The 21578-nt window shown below is 46.4% G+C and overlaps 2 protein-coding genes across 2 annotated transcripts in view; one reads left to right on the forward strand and one right to left on the reverse strand.

Annotated features, from left to right (window-relative positions):
• The window catches only part of RNF8 (ring finger protein 8), a 238876-nt gene that overhangs the window by 44122 nt on the left and 173176 nt on the right, over positions 1 to 21578 (forward strand). The gene's annotated exons all lie outside the window — the stretch shown is intronic.
• Positions 217 to 12740, reverse strand: CCDC167 (coiled-coil domain containing 167). Its single transcript, XM_061365974.1, has 4 exons — positions 12573 to 12740; positions 5665 to 5759; positions 3254 to 3306; positions 217 to 1072 (listed from the first exon to the last, which is right to left on the reverse strand). Exons 1-4 carry the CDS (start codon positions 12711 to 12713, stop codon positions 969 to 971), a joined length of 393 nt encoding a protein of 130 aa, XP_061221958.1. The 5' UTR covers positions 12714 to 12740; the 3' UTR covers positions 217 to 968.

The raw sequence follows: 21578 nt of genomic DNA on the forward strand, positions 1-21578 counted from the left end.
GAGGCTGCTTTTCCACTCAGTGCAAACACCTGAGTAGATTCCATGCCACAACAGACCAATAACACACTTCTGAAATCTTGCTGACCAGGTATGTTAAATGCCTAATCCCTTCTAGGTTTACTACAGGGCAGTGTATGTCAGCAGGGAGAATGTAGGATGAGAAGAAAACAGTGGCTGAGAAATGTTACAAAACAGGAAAAAAAGGAAACCAGGAAGTTACAAGTTTAAATTATTTTATTTAAAGCCCTTGCAGAGGCACTTCCATCCCTGGGCCTTGATAGTTCAATTTCTTCTTCAAGTGTTGATTCTCAAAGGCACAGAACGGCTACCAAGCCTTGATGCATTGGAGAGGTAGGTAGATCTCAAAGCCCAAGTACTCGCATCTCAAGCTGGATGTTGCCTGCTTACAGCGAGATACCTACCTCCCATATGGTTTTCTGGAGGTAGAATTCCTCTGGTCCTTCAAGACAGTGTGGAGGAGGTACCATGCTTATTTAGATCAGCTCTGGGAACACCTGGAATCTTTTGGTCACAATACCAAAGTTACCCTTTGAGAGTTCAGTGTCCCTTCAGCTCATGGCTGAGTCACAGGAACAAAGGTGGCATGTATTCTGGCAGGGCTGGGCAGAGAGCACTTGTCTGAAGCCATGGAGATCCTCTTGAAAATAGAGAATGTACTGCCTTCCTGCATCAGGCTGGATGGTCTATACTGCATTTGCAGTAAGACAGCACCACCTTCAGCTCTGCTTGACCACGTTTCTAGCCACAAGTGTGCTTGATTTCTCGTTTTGTCTCCTGTGCCCCACAATTCTCAGAGAAAGATTCCCTGCAGTGAGGCTTGGAGAGGATGAGCAATAACAGCAATCTGAAATGCTGATCCTTACCCTTGGCAGAGGCACAGTGGTGAGAGGAGAAAGAGCTCCTTGCATGAGAGTCATCTGGTCAGCAGGGAGAATTCTCAAGTGCAATCACACTGTCCAGCAGGCATAAATAAGAGCAATCAGCAGTCCCACAGCCACAGCAAGGGCAGCATTCTTGCGGTTCTCCTTATGAAGTGCACTCAGTTCTTTCTCTGGGAAACAAACAAAAGCCTTGCCTGTGTGTGTTCTCTGTGTTGCATCTGCATCTCCTTTCAAAAATGTCTTAACAGCAACAATGCTACCTTGGCCATGGGCAACTCTTTTGGGATCAGTATGCAAAGCTGTCAATTAAAAGATGTGCTGAACAGGAAGTGAACTAGCAGGAACCCTTTCATTTTCTCTTACCCTGTCAACCTCAGTAGCTGTACTTGGGAATACTTCAGTGCCAGACCAGTTCCTGTTTGCAAATGATCTTATTCTAGGAGCCTACTTAGGACAGAATGGGTCATCAGAATAATTGCTTGATCTCTTAAAAGAATGTGGAAGACAAATAGAGAGCTGTTTCTACTATCTTTTAGATGTAGCAGTCTGGTAAATACACTAGCCACCACTGAATGTTGCTGAATCTGGGTTTCCTGTTGTCCCACAAGTGTTGAACAGGTCTGCGCCTGGACCCTTAACTCTCTTGTGGCCTGTAGCTTTCCCTGGCCCTGGTTTACAAAAGGAAAAACACAGCTGCAAAGATGAAGGAAGTGGCTACCAAAAGTAGGGGTTCCATCCATCTCCGCTTCTGTTCCATTTGCTTTCTCAAAAATCAGAGTCCGATTCTTGCTAGCTCTGTTCCACAAGACTTTGCTTGGTGGTACAGGCAAGAAGTGAGGTCCATAGCATTACACACTGCATGGCCAAACAGATACACCTATTGTGCGAGGCAAGGTTGGATGCAGACTCCAGACTGCTTTTGCTGCTGCAGTAGCTACATGGGTTACTGTCTCTATACTTTCCGCTAGCAGCCTCCAGTGGGAATACCCTGGTGCTGCAGGTTTCCACACTGATGCTAGCATCAAAAGAAGCTTTTAGCTGTCCTTTCTGCCCCTGTTCTCACAGGACAAGCCTTCTCATGCAACCACAGAGCAAACTGCTTGAATCTGTAAGGTCAGAGAGGGGGTGGAAAGGGTAAGCAGTCACATAACCCCAGGCAGCTTAAACAGAAGGAGCAACGCTATTGTCAGCAATTGCTGTTTGTGGCCTAATGTGTGTCAGCTGGAATAAGCAGAGATTTAATCAAAGGCCATAGCAGTGATCTAAACAGTGTGCACATGCACTGTCTCTTCTGTTCCAAGAGGGGTAGCCATCACCATTAGGTGAGGCTGTTGCTGCCTGAGCAGCCTGCCACATTGCTCTGTTCATGTGCCAGTGGTGATGGCTGACTGCTCGTAAAAGGGTGGCAGGGTCTTATGCCATTTCTAGTGGTAGGTCCTTGGGGAGCAGCTTTGAATCTCTTTAAAATAACTTAGTCATAGAATAGTTAGGGTTGGAAAGGACCATAAAATCATCAAGTTCCAACACCCCTGCCATGGGCAGGGACACATCACACTAAACCATGTCACCCAAAGCTCTGTCCAACTTGGCCTTGAACACTGCCAGGGATGGATCTTCTCGAAACAGTCATTTAACAGGAGTTAAAATTACAAATTCGCTGACCATGCCCCAGTTTTCAACTTTCCAGACCTAAAAGGATACTTGTGCTTCCTTCCTCTGTGTGAGCTATGGTGCTTGCACTGCTGCAGAGTATTGTCAAGCAGTCAGCAGCCTGAAGACATTCAAAGCAGCATCCCTAGTGGGATGGAAATGCTGTCAAACCTGAGGTAGCTCTGAGGGACTCTCATTTCAACTCTAAAGCAGCACTTGCAGCAAGCAGAGACCCTGGCTCCCTGGAACTGGAGGCAGCACCTCAGTGTGAATCCCTATGCTTGTGTGCTGAATGGCCCCAGAAACTGATGCAGTGAGAACTTTCCCCAAGGAGGGCAGACTTTGCAGAGAGCACTTGCCAGCTTGCTTAGCAGCCCTCAATTAAAAATCAGGGGAATAGAGGGGGGATGTTAAAAGCCACTCAAGTCAGTCTAAAGACTGCTAACTTGGGGTAAGTGAAAGGGACATCTTTCTCCCCCTCATTAGCTGACGCAGGGGTTTTCATCTCTGATAGCACAGCTCAAACAGGAGTATCTAGACTCCTATTATAATATGCTGACTAAATTTCCCTCAGTCTAACTCTCTTTGGTTGAACCTAATTCAAAGGCAGAAGTCAGAGGTGGCAGGAGCTGGAAGATGAAGCTAAGCTGCAGCACTGATCCCATCCAGCCCAGAGGGACCATTTTTAATGAAGCTCTTACCATAGTTGTCAGCTTTGGTCATTAGTAAGTTTCTCTCTCTCTCCAGTGACTTTCTGTAATGAGAAGATAAGTTCATTACCTGCAAGGCAAACACAGACCATTTCTTTGCTTATATGATGGAAGAGAGACTCTTCCACTGCCAGGGATATTTGCTCACAGAATGACCCCCTCACCCTTCACTGTGGAGGGGTGAGAGTTTAGAACCCCCACAGCTGTGCAAGAGATACAAGTTTTAGATTATTTTCTCCTTCCCACAAACTGCTTCGTATCTCTCATTTCAGGAAGGTGTCAGTGTATGCAAGCAGGCTAGAAAGGGGGCTCTGTGTGTGTCATACAGGCCCCTATTCTGCTCCCCCACGTGCGGTGAAAGTTCTGCCACAGCTATGGGATGGGGCAGGGTCCCTGCATACTGTCGGCGGGCTCCTGCCCTTCCAACACATCTGGAACATCAGTTCTCACCAATTTAAGCTGGTGTCCCTTTGTCAGAGGTATCCTATTTACACCAATTGGTCAACTCAAAGCAACAAGCTGAATCCAAGCCCAGTGACAACCAGTTAAACAACCCGTTACTAAACAGAACACTCCAGATAATAACAGTAAAGACTAAGTCAGGGCAACAGAGCCCTTGTCTTAAACTGCACAAGATGATTAATTAATATACAGTTTAAATACAAGAACAAACTGCCTGAAAGCAGCAGCATTTCCAATACAGCGGTGAGGACACAGTCAGTTAGACTCTGTGCATGTAAATAAACATGCTCTAACAAATTATCTCCTGCTTCAGAGCAGACAGAGAAAGCAGTAAGTGTAACTGAGTTTGTTGTTCCCCCTGGGGCACAGCAAGAACGTGTAAGAGGAAAGAGACCCAAATCTATATGTACAGCTAGTTAAGTAAGGGATGGCAAGGAAGCAAGCTACGCTGGAGCAGCAGGAGAGGAAAGGGCTCTTCAAGGCAACTGGAGAAAGACAGCATGGAGTGCAGCCAGGAAGAAGTGAGAAGGAAGATTTACCAACATTACTGAGCTGCTACTTAACAAGTTGCCTTGTGAAGAGAGTCAAAGGAAGAGGCTTTGGAAATGAGACGTGAAGAAACCATGACAACTGAACTTCGAAATGGGAAAGCAGAGCTCTCCTTTGTGTGCTACTCAATCAATTTTATCGTGGTACCTTTCTCCAGGGTTTTTTTTAATGGTCTGCATTAGGGCAACAGAATTTCTGATTCCATCTCCATACAAGGTACAAAACTCACAAAGGGCCTCAGGGATCCCTATTCCTAATTTTTTGCTCTAGGCCCTGTATTTCAGAGAGAAATCATACAGGTATCTTCCGTCCTGTCATGTTACTACAACTGTAGGTTTGGTTGTTGGCCACCTAAGAACCAGATAAAGAATGCACACTGTAAACATAAGAATTTAGGCCTAAGAAAAACTATTGAGATGAGGAGCTAGAAACAAGAGACAGGACACTGCACAAATATGGATGGGGATATAAAACCCCAGTAAAGGGTGGTGAGGTGAGAAAGAGAGTAGAAAGGAGGAACAAAGAAATTAAGCTGAGACTGTTAAGTATTGGGGTGTGGAGATCTCACCACTGCTGGGATCATTTCTAGTTGGGTTCTATAGGACAGTACTGTAAAGCAGACACCAGGACCCACAGGACAGCTGCCTGGGCCTACGATTGTGCTTCCCAGCCTTTTTTTTTTTTTTGCTAGGAGCAAAGCAGCAGGATGGTGGTGACTGGAAGAATGTCCTCAAGCAGAGAGATCTGAGGTTCAGCTGGGAGATTTAGGATCTCTTGCTTCATGGTTTAGAGAAACAGTTCTGCCTCTGTCTGCTACAAATATAGGTCAAGTTCCTGCTTGAGTCCCAGCTCTAGAAGCCTACAGTTGTTTTTTCTATGTCAGTGAGATTTCAGAGGAATTGTCCCTCTTCCCTTTCCCAAGGAAAGATGGTGTGTGTCAATGTATCCATACATCCCAACACATTTGCAATACAGGCCCAGATACAGCAATTTCCCTCAGTCTGGTTTGGCCCTCAGTTGCTGCACATCTCCCCAGCTAAATGTAGGCAGCTTTGGCAAGGCTTGAGTAGCAGCATGCAGTGAACCTTAGTCAGACTCTCAGAGCTGTTTCATAGCAGGCCAGGAGCCAGCTCTGCAAATGAACTGGCAAGTTTTGGGTGCTGCTTAGCTGGTTGTGGTGCAGGTTGGAGTCAGGCTGTTGGTAAGATAAAGCTCTCTCCATAACTCACTAAACTTCTCACCATCGCAAGTTCCCCAGGTAAGCTCCAGGTTGAGGCAAGAGGGTCTTGTCATGGAGAACCACATACTCCCACCCCTTCAAGAGCCCATGTTCAGTACTACAGCAGGTAAAGTGCACAGCCACTGCTGTGAAAGGAGACAGTCACCAATACCTTCCTTCAGGGCTGAGCTTCTCCCTGCACAGTTTAAGATCCACCTCTTCCACACTCTGTCTGCAGCGTGCCAGCTTCTCCTCCAGCTTATCGATCTGTAAAACACCACAACGGTCCCATCATCTCCCAGCTAACACAGATCCATGCCCACTCAGATGCGAAGGGTGGCAGCTCTGCCACTCACTCCACCTTCTTCCTCCCCAAATCAAGGGAGGAACTGCCTCAGCCATGTGTAAGGATCACAGCACACAAAGCCCACTGCCTCTCAGATCAGCCTTTATTATACCCCAGGCTACTGTGACGTTGTAATCCCATCCAGCAAAGCCTCCTCTAACACTCTCACTTGTGTGGCCAGTAGCTGGCCAGCACCTTTTGTTTCTGAGGTCTAATCCTGTTCCAACCTGTTCTGGTTTCTTTGCATCTGGATGCACAAAGATGGGATGTAAAGCATCTTTATGGAATTAAAAGAGGATAAAACGAGAGGAACTGGCCTTGGCCAAAGCCTGAGGCACAAGGTTTTTATTTAGTGCTGTGAATGGATACAGAAATTCACAGGACATGAGTACAAAACAACCTCAGCTGTCTGTCTGGGTGAAGAGGGGACAAAGATGAAACACTGACATCTACACCAACTAATTGTACAACACCAACAGCAGTCTGCACAGCATGCTCAAGCATTCCCCACCAGCACATTTGACCTGCACCAACTTTGGCAGCAACATGTTCGTTCCCATGCAGAAAAACACCGGTCATCTCCTTGCGTCTCCTAGTCAGGTTTCTCAACAGCCACCCTGCCCCTGTGTGGAGGGAAGTAACTGTGGATAATGAGAAGACTGATCCACTTGTGTGCAAATGGATTGCCCAGGAGGGAATCCTACCATGGACAACAGTTCTCCAGGGAATCATTCCTCTCTTCTGCCTGGCAATCAGAGAGTAGACATCTTTAGGAAAACTTTAGTCTTTCAGGCTTGCTTCCAGCAGAGGAACAGTGGAATTGGTCAGATAATATGAACACAACATCCCAGCCTGAAAGAAAACAGCCTCAGTGCCCTGAGGTGGCATGACCTCTCTTTCTAGCTACTTGGCACAACACTCCTGCTGTACCTGGTTCTCCAAGCAAGGTCAAGGCCAGCTGGTGGCTCGCAGCATAGGCTCTCTGTGGTGGGGAGCCATCACTCACCAGAAGCTAACAGGCAGCACAGTCCTGGGTAAAGTACTAAGGTGAATGAAACACCAGCTGCCTGGACATCAGCCTCAGAGGTGACCCAGGGCACAAACACTCCCACAAACAGTGATATGGGAAATAAAATCAAAGATAGTGATCCCTAATTATTGCTGCTTTGGGGATGAGATCTGTCTTGAGCTCATTAGTAATCTCACACTTTCTGCTCAGAAAAGGCAGACAAGTGTTATAAATAAGCAGGATGGGAGAAGAGGCTTGATGTAAAGGGGAGAGAATAAAGCACTGTGAAGAACAGTTTATCCAGTCAGCTGAACAGTCTCACTGCAAGGAGCACAGTATTGCTGGGGAGGCTCAAATTCATCTTTGCATCTTACCAGACAGAAATTTCAGAGTCCTTTGTTATCAGGCATCTCTGCCAGGGCTGTTGAAATGCCATCAGCACAGCTTCCCCTGAGCTCAAAGGAAGCACCAAGGCACGTCACCTTAACCCAGAGCACAGAGAATGGTGGTTTGATTTGCTTGGATGGGGACACGGATAGTTTTGAAGCATGTTAGCTGAAAATGCATTCGGTCAAGGCAGATAGTTGTTCTCTACATCCAGATGTGCCAGTTAAGAATGTTAATTCCAGCTGCTCATCACTGTCTCTCATCCACTACAGCTCAGTGAGCAAGATGCATTGTCCCAGTCTGCTTCAGGGCCAACCTAGGCCTTCACCCAAGCCAGCTCTGGTCATGCTTATCAGCAAGTTGATTTAATGGCAGAGTGCAGTGGAGTGGAGGTGGGGTGTCTGTCCACTACAATTTAATAACCATCTCGCTTGCCAGCTCCTACCATGTGCAAATGACCGTGTCTCTGCTCCCTTATCTGCTGGAAACCCTCACATACACAGGAGGAGGTAATTCAGCATGTGTTACCTGGCTGCTCCTTAGCCAGCAAATTTACCACAATGCACCATGCCTTCTCTGCAAACATGTTTAAAAATCATGTTAAATAATACAATTTCATGAGAACTTTGACTGCTGCCAATGCCACCATTAAATTATCTGTGTCACAGCACATCCTACCCTCTCCTCCAGAACCACTGCTACTTCTCAGTCTGCAGTTGCTCTCACTAGTATATTCTCTGCCCATCATTTGTAAGACATAACAAGAGGATATTCCACCTACTTTCTGCTGACTAAAAATCTCCAGATTCCACATAATACTTTAAAACTTTCCACTGATTTTACAGCTCTTAAATAAAACCCAAAGTTTGGGTCCCCTGATGGAGAGCAATAATTTTGTTAATAAACCACATGTCCCAGAACTGCAGCATCAGCTTTGCTGAGCTGTGGGCACAAGGGACAGAATAATATAAATAAAGCATAGCTGAAGGAACAAGTACTTATTTCCTCCAGAATCTATTTTCTTTCTTCAGGCTAGTCTGGGGCATTAGGTAGGGCTTGTAAGGAAGGCCAAGACTGAGGAGCTTCAGATGTTACCCATTCACTGTGCCTCAGTTTCCCTCCTTATAAATTTGGACAATACTATCTGCCTTCTGGAAGTGGCTCATTTACAAAAGGAGCCTCAGACACTGACCAGCAACAGGCAGAGCCCTATCTTGGTATGTCAGTGCCACTGCTTCACTTGGGATTTGGGATGTGTTCCTGCAAGCTAGGAGTCTTTTAGCAGCTCAGCCATGTAAGACACTCTTCACTGTAGGGCAAAGGAAGCAGAAAATAAACACAGGCAGGAATCAGAGTAATGCTTGGGAGTTACTGATTACTCCCTGGGCTGCTGAGCAAACTCCCAGGAGGACCATAGCCTGAAAAGCTGTAGCACAAGAAAATCTGCAGAGCTCTGGCATAATGCCCTGCAGCAGCTCTCCAGGAGAGCAATCCTAGAAGCAGGTGCATACCTGAGCTCATTGTGGATGGAAAGCTTTCCCTCCTACTAATACATCAGAAGGTTAGTTGGGATATGTACCTAAGCCTACTGGAAACCTGCATGAAAACAAAGTGCCAAGCTCACTTAGCTGTACTATCACTGCACTTCACACTGGCTTAACTTTTTAGTGGCAATCTCAGCACAGTGCCTTATAAATTGCAAATCTGAATCCTTGGTCCTTCTAGCTCTCCTCTCCATGAAGAGGATCCTCTGGAACAGAGCTGAAGGGCAGCATGCAGAAAGCTCACGTAACAACCCCTCAGCTTCACATGGCCTGTAGCAGGGACACAGGACTTCACTCTCAGCAACATCTTCAAGCAGTGTCAGTTAAAGGGGCAAATGAAATGGGCGCATCCAAGCAACAGGGCGGGGCATGCAGGACTGCCCTTCTGCTGCTAAAGAGCCATTCCAGAAAGTCAAGTCCCAGTGGCTTTGGATACATACAGGGGTCTAAGACCAGATGCCTTCCTTGCTTCACAAGGTATGACAAGGCCTTGAGCCATTTTTGATGAATTCTGGCAATACCGCTTGCAATCTGGAGACCTTTTTAAACTGGAGAGACCTGAAGTGGATTCCAATCCAAACTGTCCTACATGCTTATTACAAATCTCATTTATTGGGCTCATCTAGGGCAGGGAGCCCAAAATGGCTCACATTAAAGGCAGAGGCAGAGAAGAGAAAAAGCAGCAGCTTTGCTTACAGAGTTGAGCTGGATCCCTTTTAATACATTCTGTAATGAATTAATAAAAGCTTTCTTTCCAGCAGAAAGGCTAAAAGCACTTTTCAAGAACTGGCATCCACCCTCCACTTTTATGAGCTCCCTAATTAAGATCCTGGCAAAGAGCCATATCACACATATGTCGACATCCAACAGCATTAGGTAATGAGGTTTTCATCTTCTGACCCTCATAAAACAGATCAAAGCCAACTAAAGAGGTGGGGGCAAATAAAAAAAAACACCTTCCCTGAGCAGCCTTCTCATGCCTTGTCACCTGCCAGCACACTTGAGCCATTCTTTTCACAGAAGAATTAATGGCTCCTGCATCCACGAATTCAGCTGGATAATTAGAATCAGTCCAGCAGAGTTGAGTTTTGTTTGAATTCAAACGCTAACTTGCAGGTCATGGACACACTTCCATTTTCACTATGCTCTTGGAATCACTTCCTATGCTGGCAAACTGTTTTGCAGAAGCTGTGCCCATAGCTTGCTTGGAAATATTTACCAGGCAAGCTGCTACACACCAGAAAAAGTCTATGATAAATCCTACCTCTGTGTTGGTAAAAGAGAAAGGGCTGGATCCTCCTGTCTGCAGGCACTGCCTAAGCACAGGGAGTTCTCTTTGCAGTTTCTTGCATCACTTTTTTGCTTCCATGATTTTTTTTTTTCAGTTGTTGTCTGAGGCACAACTGTATTTTTAAGGGCTACAACATCCTCTGGCTGTGGAACAGCCACAGGTTGTGGGAGGAAACATCCTCCCCTGTTTGTTCTGAGCTTGTCAGCTGCTTGTTTCATGTGGTAAATCCAAGTTTGTATTGTCAGTGAATGGCCATTCTTTGTTTAAAATTACAAATAGCATGCAGAGGATACGGACCTAGACAGTCTAGCCTTGCAGTCATGTTTTCAAGCTTAAAAGGGCCTGGTATGCTTAGTTGTTTCTTGCATAGAAGTTTTCCACACCTTTGATCATCCTTGCCACTCTCTTAAAACTCATTCCATTTTCACTATTTTGCTACCTAACAGACCAGTCCTCCCAGTTTCACTTTCCTGACAAGTCTTGTCATGAAAGTTCTGTGCAGCTCAGCACTGTCCATAGAGCTGCCTGTTGAAAGGCTACAGAGCTATATAAAAGGAAAAGTGGCAAGAGTTTAAACCATCACAACATTAGGGAGACACATTTATATCAATTTAAAGCAGGACATATCAATTACACCTGCAATTTGTAAGTGCAAGCTAATCTGATAAGTGTGCATATAGAAAATTGCATCCATTTAGCATCATGACTTCAGTTAAACAAGCATGACTCTGCCTAGATTAGGCCTTTCATAGCTACCCATGCATCATGTCATATTAGGACTCATTTGGAAAGTTTTCTTTACAATCATAACAGCTCAGAAAGTAATACTGAACCAAATAAAATGTTTAAATTGTGAAATCAGTATCTTGGTTGTCACATATTCTGATACCTGAAAAACAGCCCTCAGATCCTCTGCCTTAAAGGAATTATGTTTTCTTCCTCACTAACTTCCATTCAGTACCTTTGTCATCGCTGCAAAGGGGAAGGATTTTATCTTTCAGTTGTATCTTTGCATCGAGAGGTTAAGTTTTCACTCAAACACTCCAAAGAACTGTTCTACGTTCCTTTCAAAAATAACATGTTCTATCATGACAACTTTTAAAAAGTAAAAACAAAAAAAAAAATCTAAAGCTACAAGTCTCCAAACACTTCGCAAGAACATTCTGTAGCAGCTAAAATCAGTCCCTTTTCACTCTGTGACCAGCAGGTCCCCGACAGGCTCGCCCTTTTTGCCACCTCTTTTTCTGTAAGGTAGACTCTACCACCTCAACTCTCCTTGTCTGCCACATCTCAAAACACCCAACCAAAAAATCCATTGTTTCGACTCTCCCTGCTAGGCTCACTGAAGACGAGCTTGGACAGTCAGCATACTCCCTTTCTGGACCATCCTTGGTGGTTATATTTGGGTTAGTGCCCAGAAATGTCTGCTTCTCCAACAAAAGCCTAACTAGATGAAAGAGACCAGAAAACTACTATAAACTGAACTCCTACTTACGATACAGAAGGACACTCACCTTTACATTACTGGCTGATGAAACACATATATGACAATCTCCAAGTCCTTTCCTTGTCCTTTCTACCCTGGCTATCTTGGTCTGCTGCACATATACTCAACTTCAGGACAGTGAGAGGTGACCAGAGAGATTCACTGAGAATCCACTGGACCAGTGGATTCAAATGGCCGCTTTCAGCCATTTGTCAGGAAGTTCAGCAGTTTGCTGAACCCAAAGTTGATGTCCCCAAAGTATCCAAAACCCACAGACTCGAACTACGGGCTTTCCATTGCCTCCTCCAAGTCAGTCTGGATAGCACTGTTCACTGCAGCAGCTGGAATAAAGTAAGCTTCAGAGAGACCTTAAATGACATGCCTCAGTTTGTGACTGCAAACTTAAAGTTTAAACAAAGCTTACCAGCAGCCCTCCTGCTATTCAGGAGATTATGAAACACCCAACAATAAAAAGGCAGCTTTAGAACAGAGTCATGCTCTTAAAAAACAGCCTCTTTGCCTTCTCCTGCAGTGAGTTACAGGCAGCTCATGTGCTGGTTTATCACCGGGTTCCTCCAAACCAGCTGCCTGTGCCCAGCAGGGTGCTGACCTCCACCAGTACACACATAGGCCAGGCTGTACACATATTTGCTAGCTAGAGGCAAGAGCTTCCCGCTGCACCCTCCAGGGGCGCACACACTTACTGCCTCTCAGGCTCACTGGGAGCAAGGGTACCAAACACCATCGTTCGGCCAAAGGCCTGAGCAGAGGACGCGGCAGTCAGCTCTCCGCTCAAGGGAGGGCTCGGCTCAACAGAGCCTACCTCGCCTCAGCCTCTTCTACCATCGCACATTAAAATGGCGGCAGGGCCTAGCGCAGGCTAGCTGGAGCGGTGCCCCTGAGCCCCCACTGCCCCAGCCCTCAACGATACCCTCGGCCCTCCACGGAAACATTTCCTTCAGCGGTAACAACAGCCCTACCTCACCCCCGCCCAGCCCTTGCCACGCCGCCCCTCACCTCCTGAGCCACGCTCAGCCCCTCTCGCCGCCTGCCCATGGTACCGGGCCCGTATCGGGGCGCGCATGCGCAGGCTGCCGCTTTGAGCCACCGCCCGAGTGCGGCCACGTCTGCAGGGCTGCCGCCATCTTGGTGGAGCATTGCGCTGTGGGGCGGTCTCCATCTTGGGGAGGGCGCTTCTGCCCGGCCCCCTGCAGCGGGACCGCCCGGTGTCGGCTGTGGGCCTGTGAGCCTGTTTAGTAGTGGTTAGCTAGCCGCGGCAGTCAGGCGTCCCTGCTGCTTTGTGCCGGCGCTGTCCCCAGCCCGCTCTGCCTGCTCCAGCAGGGACGGCTGAGGGATGGCTGGATAACTGGCAAGCCGGAAAGCGGATGTAGGACCTCTCGGAGCTGTCTCATCGTGCTTCTCCACCCCTCAGAGACCCTTGCTCCAGCGGGGTGAGCGTCTCCAGTGTGCTGTATGGCCAGGCACCCCCTCTGGGCTTGTCAGAAGGCAAAGCCGGACTGGGAGAGAAGGTGGTTGCTCTCTTCTGCTAAGTAACAAGTGATAGGGCAAGAGGTAATGGCCTCAAGCTGTGCCAGGGGAGGTTTAGACTGGGTATTATGAAAAATTTCTTCACCACAAGGGTGATCAGGCATTGGAACAGGCAGCCCAGGGAAGTGGTGGAATCACCACAACCCCTGAAGTGTTCAAAAATCGTTAGATGCATTTAGTGGCATGGTTTAGTGGTGGACTTGGCAGCCGTGGGGTAATGGCTGGACTTGATGATTTTAAAGGTTTTCTTGCAACCTAAACGGTTCTATGATTCAATAGTGAGTTATTTTTTCCTCAAAGGGAGCCAGCTTGGTCCTGCTTTGAGCCCCTGTGCTGCTCAGGCCACTCCTGTTCAGCTCTTGTATTGATGGGGTCCAGGGCTTAGCAGGGAGGAAGGCAGTTATCTCAGAGAAACAAGGCAACACCAGGGCCACTGCCTTGCTGAATGTTACAGTGGCTGAGAACTTCAGGTTGTCCTTGAGGCTCCCGTCCCAAACCGTAGCTTCATGTGAAAGCAGCTCCAGGAGAAGGCAGTGGTTTGATCTACAAGGAGACAGCGCTTTGTGCACACCAGCCAGTTTATTGCAAGATGCTAATCACAGTGTTATATATGCATGGCAGCTTTTGTCCTGACCCAGGAAAGCTTTTTATGAAACACTGCTATCTTGTATTAGAAAAAAAAAAAAAAAAAGGCACAAAACACCATGGAAATGCATCTGTCTTCAGGGTAGGACATGACTGCTACACGACAGGAAACAGCAGAGCTATTTGCTGACCAAAAAAATGGAAGGCTGGGCCGCAGCAGCATTTGTTAGAGATGCAGACTGCATTTCAGTTTGGCTAAATACTCTTCTGCTGACTGAAATCTTGCTAGAGTGGCAGTAGTGCAGATGCCTATCACAGAAGGAGTGATAATACTAATGCCTAATTAGTGTGTTTTACCTTTCTTTCAAAAATCCCCTACATTTTTTACTATGGGAAGTGGCGCGTGTTGGTAACAGTATCAGTGTCATTTTCTCTCTGCAGAAAATGAGGAATAGCTGTACTTCGCGTTGCTTCCTAATTTGAACTTGCCTCTGTGTTACACAGCTGAACCCAAAGGAGCCAGAACTCCCACCTCCAAGGGAAGACACAGATAATGGTGTTCCAGGCAGAAGCAGCTCAGTCAGAAAGCAGTAAAGAAGCTGAGTAGGAGCCAGTCAGCATCCCTGGGGAAAGCACAGCACCAGGGCAGGGAGAAAATGAAGAAGTAGGAGAACATTGTTTGTTCTCCTCTTAGACAAGACTTGCTTAGTGATTGTAAATACAATCTTAAAATGCATAGAGGTTTGAAGAAAACCCATCTGTTATGGTTTGCAATGGGATGAAATAGCCATCAGTTCAGCAGAAAGTGTTTTCTGCTTTACAAAGGAGAGTATTGATTCAGGGGAGGACTGTCAATGCTCAGATATATGCTTCTCCACAGACAGATATACAGATACCATTCTGTGGCAAGTATGACTTTTGTTGCCACATCTTTTGGGGAGGCAGAAAAAGGCGACTGGTTCTTCCCTCACAAAGCACTGCAAGCAGCTGTTTTCAATTCACATGTTACTCCTGGCCCTCCTGAATCCATCATCTGATGCCCATCACCAGGTCTTGGCTCTGCCCTCAGCGGGCACCCTCTCTTAACCCTTTCCTGTGTTATAGCTTAATTTCCTTTGTGATACCATTCATGGCACCTATATGCTGACACAAGAAAAAAAAAAGCCCACCCTATCCTTTTCCTCAACAAATTTATAATACTTTCCTTTTTTGAACCTGAACGACAGATCTGAAAGCTTTTGACAGGCAATGACATCAGCTTTTGTGTTTTAGAATAGCCACAGACATGAGTATGAATTTGAACTACTCCAAGTCTAGTGGCTGCCGACTGGCCACAAACATATTTAAACTGGAAATCAGAAGTTTCTATCTGTAACAGCAACCAAATTATGGAGCACACCTCCTGCCAGAGGGGTGAGAGGTAAAGAATTAGTTTTCAGTAAGCTCTGGAATGAGATGGTCCAACACAAAGCCTGTAAGAGGAAGGCACAGGAAGTGATGACATATGGGTGAACACCAAATAATATGTCCAGTAATGAGACTGCATAAGGCTCTAGTGAGACCCTGCTCAGGGGCTCTGATTAGCCTGTCGCTACTGCACTGGGGATCACATCCCTGCAGCCAAAATGAGTGAAGTGGCATTAGAAACTAAAAATCACACAAGTGTGAGTCTTCAGACTTCAAGAGGAGCATTCAGAAGTCATTCCATCTAGGTGCCTAGAGGCAGGATCAGATACCCTAATGCCACCCTAGCAGGTGTTTGCCTTAACTGCCCTTAAGACGTCAGGCGTGACTTCCTCAGACCTGTCACACTGCCCACTGACTGATAGCTGGGAAGGTTTCCCTCCTATTTATAACCTGGTTGAGCCTGTTGTATCTTGGCCTGCTCTCAAGAGGCATAGGGAACAATTAGTCAGCATCTTTCTTACAATCTTATATATTTGAGGTTTAGTATCATCTCTTCTTCTGTTTTCTCCCTGCTGGACTCAGTCCTCTTCGTTCAACACTATGCATTTTGCACCTCTTATGCTGATGTTACCTTCCTCCAGTCTAAGCTTAGACTGAGCCTCTCTAACTTGGGGTATGGAGAAAGCAAAAAATTGCCTCCTTTGTCTTACAGGCAGTATGCCTTAGTGATACAGCCAAGGATGAAATTTGCCCTTTTATGCAATACTTTCACAATGGCAATTCATATTCAGTTCATGGTCCTGTAACTCCTCAGTCCATTCCCTCAGTACTGTGTCTAGCCAGTTGTTCCCCATTTCTTTACTGGTGCATTAATTTTATTATCATTATTATTTCTTGGGCCCCCAACACAAGAGGGACTTGGAACTGCTTGAGCGAGTCCAGAGAACATGAAGATGCTCCAAGGGCTGGAGCACCTCTCCCTGGGGACAGACAGAGAGTTAGGCTTGTTCAGCCTGGAGAAGACAAGGCTGTGGGGAGACCCTATAACAGGCTTCCAATACCTATGAGAAATCTGGAGAGGGACTTTTTACAAGAGCATGAAGTGACAGGGAAAGGGGGAACAGTTTTAAACTGGGAGAGAGAAGATTTAGATTAGACATTAGGAATAAATTCTTCCCTGTGAGGGTGTTGAGGCTCTGGCACAGGTTGCCCAGAGAAGTTGTGGTTTCCCCATCTTTGGCAGTGTTCAAGGCTGGGTTGAACGGGACTTAGAGCAATCTGATCTAGTGGAAGGTGTGCCTGCCCATGGCAGGGGTTGGAACAAGATGATCTTTAAGGTCCCTTCCAACCCAAACTGTTCTGTGATTCTGAAATTCTAATTTTGTCTCCTAGTGTGACTTAATTCTTGCAAGCTTGGCCAGCTTTGTATTTTTCTAAACACACTTTGTTTCGTCATCTAGGTCATTGAGGAAACCAGTTGATAGATCTGGCCAGGCACCCCTGGGACTGATCTCTGTAAGTGTTCCTGGTCTGACGGCAAACTACTGATAACTAGTTTCAGAGCATATAACGATGACAAATATCATACAAGATGGTTTTAAGAAGCCATACTACATTTCAGGATAGCCCCCATTGCTGGACACACTCTCTCCACTATTCCAGTTACTGTGGCAAAGAAAGTTAACCAGTTTGATGTGGTTTGTTCTTGGGTTTACCTCTGTTGGCTCTTTCTTACAACACAATTGTCTTTAAGTGATAATAAATTGATTATTTAAGAATATGTTCTACATTCCTTGAGTAGATGGAGGGGTAATGACTGAGGGCTGCGGAATCAACATTTTCAAGAAGGTTTAGGGTCAACTGCTGATTTTTATCAGAGCAGTGCTGACTTTGAGGGTAATTTAATAGAACAGACATTAAGTCTTAACTAGTAATTAAGTCTTTACTAGTAAATTAAACAACATCAGGAAATGTTCCCAGAATACAAACTCAATCATCAGAATTAAGTGTCAGCAAACCTGACATGGTTTGGCTTGGTCCCACTAGGACTGTCCCAGACAATTTCCATGCATGATTTGGGAGTTATCATTGACAGAGGATCATTCCCCGTAGGCTTTTGCATGAGGTCACTGTGTTTCAGAGGTGAAGAGAGTTTAATAATATGGATGTGAGCCATTTGGTGCTGGTTTGCAGTATGTGTCTAGGAGAATGTTTCTGTGCACTCCTGATTTACTGCCTTCCTACCTCTTTTTGCCTTCTCCATCTGCGAGATTCATTGTGCTTTGTAAGCACAAATGAATCAGTCGTGTGACAAGTCTGAGGGGAAGCTGAGGCCAGACATCTCACTTTATAGATGTGAACGGTGAGGCATTATCTGACCTGATCTCCTCAGCCAGTAAGTAGCTGGGTTAGCACTGAATCCAGGGGCCTGACCTCTTATCCTTGGCTATACCATGGGTCGTGGTCATTCGTACCCCAAGCATGGCCTTCCCCAGCTTGTCAGGCAATGCCTCATGAACCATGAGACAGGAGAGGGCCTTCTAGGGACCTTCTGAGAACAATTTTCCCCACCACAGTGGGTATACAGCTCCAGTGCCAGGTCTCCTCTCCACTCCCAGCCCTGCTGGTCATCGTGATCGTAGAAGGAAGGAAGTCACTGCCCTGTGTCAAAGCAGAAGCCTGTCCTGTCTGCAAGGGAAAGCTCAGGTGAGTGCAGGCAGGGTTAGTCTTCCTCTGTATGCTTGCACCCGTGAAGAGATGGAGGAAAGCATCTTGCTGCTGAGGCAGCAAAGGATGCAGCCGAAGATGGGTGGTCCCCTGTACAGGATAGCTACCATACAAAGGAATATGCAGGAAATGTCACCAGGGGCAGGGACTGACCTTCTCAAGTAAGAAAAAATTGAGTGTAAGGGAGGCAGATGACAAGCTGAGAGATGCTTTTAGCTAGAACTGAGCTATGGAGCTTTGGTTTTCCCCCACTTCCTTCCTGTAGGACCAACCCATGAATTCTCTCCTTCTCCCCAGCACCTATAAGCAGGGATGATGGATCTTTGTGATGAGGACCAGGGAACACAAATTCCAGTGCAGATATGTCTGCCCCTAGCAGGGACAACTGCAGAATTAAATGCCACCAGGGAACAGAACAGCAACAGAAAATGCTGACAGCTTTTTGTAAGCTAGAGGATGCTCCTGTAGGGTGTGGTGGTTTTTTTTCCTCTGGGAAGATAAATGTAGAGAAGCCAACGGACTGCATCTTCAGTTCTCTGCTCTCACCTTGATGGGCTCCACACAGATTCTGGGAACAGCTTGAGATAATAGAATTAGTTAAATTAAATTAATCAAAACAACCTACCTGGAGACAAAACTGCCATTGGTGAAATGCAGAGTTGGGCCAAGAAAGGCTTCTGTAGCCAGGGCTGATGTCTGCCCTCATCAATGGATTCTGTTTGGATGAAATCCTGTGTCCTGCATGCCTCGGTCAAACGTGAGGGGCTCTGATGAATTGTGTGCCTTATGCATGATCATGACTATCCATGCAGTGCAGTTATTGCAGTGTGAACAGGTGGAGTCCTGCTTTTCACAGGGCCAGACACAGTGTGTAATTGTAGATCTCATTCTGAAGCTGAATGAAGCTGAACTCCAAATCGTGCTGTGATAGTGTGGAGGACACGGGAGAACTGGAGCAATGGCTTTTAGAGATAGGATCTAACAGGGATCCATGGGTCCAGTGAGTGTAACTCACTCTGAAAACCTGGGAACAGGGGTATAGATATATCCAAATGAATTACTGGAAATTGGAGATTCCCCTCTGGTTTAGTCTCTGAACATTCACTCCAGGATGTGTCAGCCCAAGTTTTCTTGTGCCAGGTTCCAGTTTGGAGGTATTTTTTTGTGCCTGTCCCGGCCACTTACAGTGTGAGCATAGTTCCTATCTGTTGAACAAGGATAAGAGCACAGTTACAAGAACAAATATCTGATTGAGTGTGAAGTGCTCAGATATACTGTGGGGATGGGTCCCTTATAAATATGTGAAAACAGAGCAAGAGACCCAAGCAGCTTTATGAAGTGCTGTGTTACTGGGGCCACAACCCCGTGGCTGAGTTTATTCTGCAGTTAGCAGAGGTGCATTCATCACAGAGACAGGTGCTGTGGTGCAGAGGCAATACAGGGTCCCCGGGTTGCCTGGGAAGTCACAGAGATCTGCGTATTTCTGAATGAGGGCATGACTGAGTGGAACAGTGTGCCCTGTTTGTAACGTTTGGCAGTGTTTCCATCAGAGGAGGGAAAACATAGCTGCTGCAGTACCCCAGGACAAACTTGCTTCTGACCTGCATGTGGGAGAGACATCTTGGAGAGTCTCATGAGGTCACTCCCCTGGGCTTCTGTGCTGCTTCAGAATTGGGTGACTGGTTTTATAGCCATGTTTATAACTTAGGGTCCCTCAGCTACATTCAGAAGAGCCTAAACCCATTCCTAGAAATTTATTCCCTTGAACAGGCTCTGGACAGTTGGGAACTACTTATTTGGCAAATGGGCTGTAGAGATTTAGGGTGACAGGGTAGCCTGGTGAGACAGAGCTTACACACACATCTGTGTTGGCATCAGAGGCAGCAACTGTGTTTCTGGTCCTGTGTGGGGCAACTGGTTTCTTGCTCAGTCATGTGGTGACCACAGGCTCTGTCCCTCCCTCAACCCCATTTTAACCTGCTCCACCTCCTCTGCTTGGCAGTCATTAGGAGTTAATGAGCCAATGCCCAGTTCTCTTCTGTTTCCATCTTGACCTTCCCACTCAATTTATGTGTGGTATTCACTCATGTCCTTGTCCTGGGGGCATTAAGATCCCCAGTTTTGCTTGATGGTGCTGTGAAAGGCATGAGAAGCTGAACCACATGTTTGTCAAAAAGCACCATGATCTCTATCTGGATCCCATGGGGAACTTGTCCTACAAGGTTCCAGGTGCTGTTAGAGTAGTGAAGTGCTTAAGGGTTTTGCAGCCTTGCTGACAGAGGTGGGAGAAGCCAAATGTGTGCTTCTTCCTACATTGTCTCTTCTGCATGTCTGTCATGTGGTGGACAGGCTGCTGAGTGCTGTGGCTGATCCAGTCAGAGCTGTCACTTGTTATGAGAGAGGACAGCCACGTAAATATATTCTCTGGGTCAGACACCTTGCTATGAAGCTACACTGAATCAGTCTTGTCTGCAGAAACAGTGAAGGGCTTGCCCTCTAATATCTGCCCTCTTGTTTGCCTTCTCCTGTGGTTTTCTGGATGGTGGGATGCACTTTGAAAAGAAAGTGCTTTTAGCTAAGCACTGTTCTTCCCAGTCACCATCCTGCTTCAAGTCCTCTCTTGTTTAGCTTAGGTGCTAGCTACTTGTGGGTAGGCCCCTGTGCTTCTAAAGGATGTGGTGGACCCTTTGCTTCTCCTTTCCCCTGGGCAATGGGAGAGAGGCTTGTGAGGAGAGGGCATGTTTGTGGCTCCCTGAGCAGCAAGGGGAAGGAGTTTGCTCCTACACTGAGATGTCTGCAAATGGGAGGTGACAGCCCTCTACATCCCTGCATGCTCCTATGTTGTTTAGGTAGAAAGAGAGTGATTATATCTTTCCAAGTCTCTGCTGAGCTCCAAGGGGATGTGTAACTCACAGCTTCTCATCAAGGGGCTAATGGGGAGTCTTAAAATAGCATTATTTCTCCTGCTATCGTTTCTGCTTTCTCAAATTACTTCCTGGGTGATTGGTGAAGACAAATGCCCCAGAAATGGGAACCTGACAAGGAATCTAAATGCCCCCAAGTCTGAGATGGCCAGACAACTGAAATCAGACAGACACACACACATCATTAGCTGCCAGCCTGCATGAAATGAGTTGAGATTTCCTGTGCTGGGATCCAGCTGGCACCCTAACGAAGACTCCCTTCGTTCCTGCAAGCAGACAATAAAACCCAACCCTCCCCAGCCATTTCTATTATATAAGTAGTCTGAGTCTTGATCAGTGTTTCTTTGATTATCTCTACGCGCCCACATAAATATACCATGTGTGCGTACACACCAAATCCATCTATTTATCCACCCCACACACCATTTTGCTGGGAGACAGCATGGTCTTCTGAATTTTTTATGGCTGTGCTTAGGTTGGAAACAATCCAAGGGTCAAACACTGTGCTGTATCTCCAGTCACCTTGCCAGTCAGCGCAGAGCATGGGTCTCTGATACTTTCTGAATCTCTGATCACCCGTGGGGCACTAAATTACAGCTATTACACTGCAATTCACTGTACAATTTTATTCTTTGATACACTACCTGCCTTTGTCTGTCTGCATAGCAGCAAGAGTGGTATGCATTATTTACCAGGCTAAGTACACTGCTGCTGCTAGTGCTGGGAAAAAAAAAAAGAGAAGAAAAAAAAGATAAAAGAACTGGAACAGGCTTGAAATATAAAAAGATGACACAAATACAGCTTCCTGGGAAATGGCTTTGTGGTTATATAA

This window comes from Neopsephotus bourkii, unplaced genomic scaffold (genome assembly GCF_033783945.1).
Source record: "Neopsephotus bourkii isolate Nb327-2 ecotype Australia unplaced genomic scaffold, CSIRO-AGI_Nbou_v1 NB_1292, whole genome shotgun sequence".
Lineage (NCBI taxonomy): Eukaryota > Metazoa > Chordata > Aves > Psittaciformes > Psittacidae > Neopsephotus > Neopsephotus bourkii.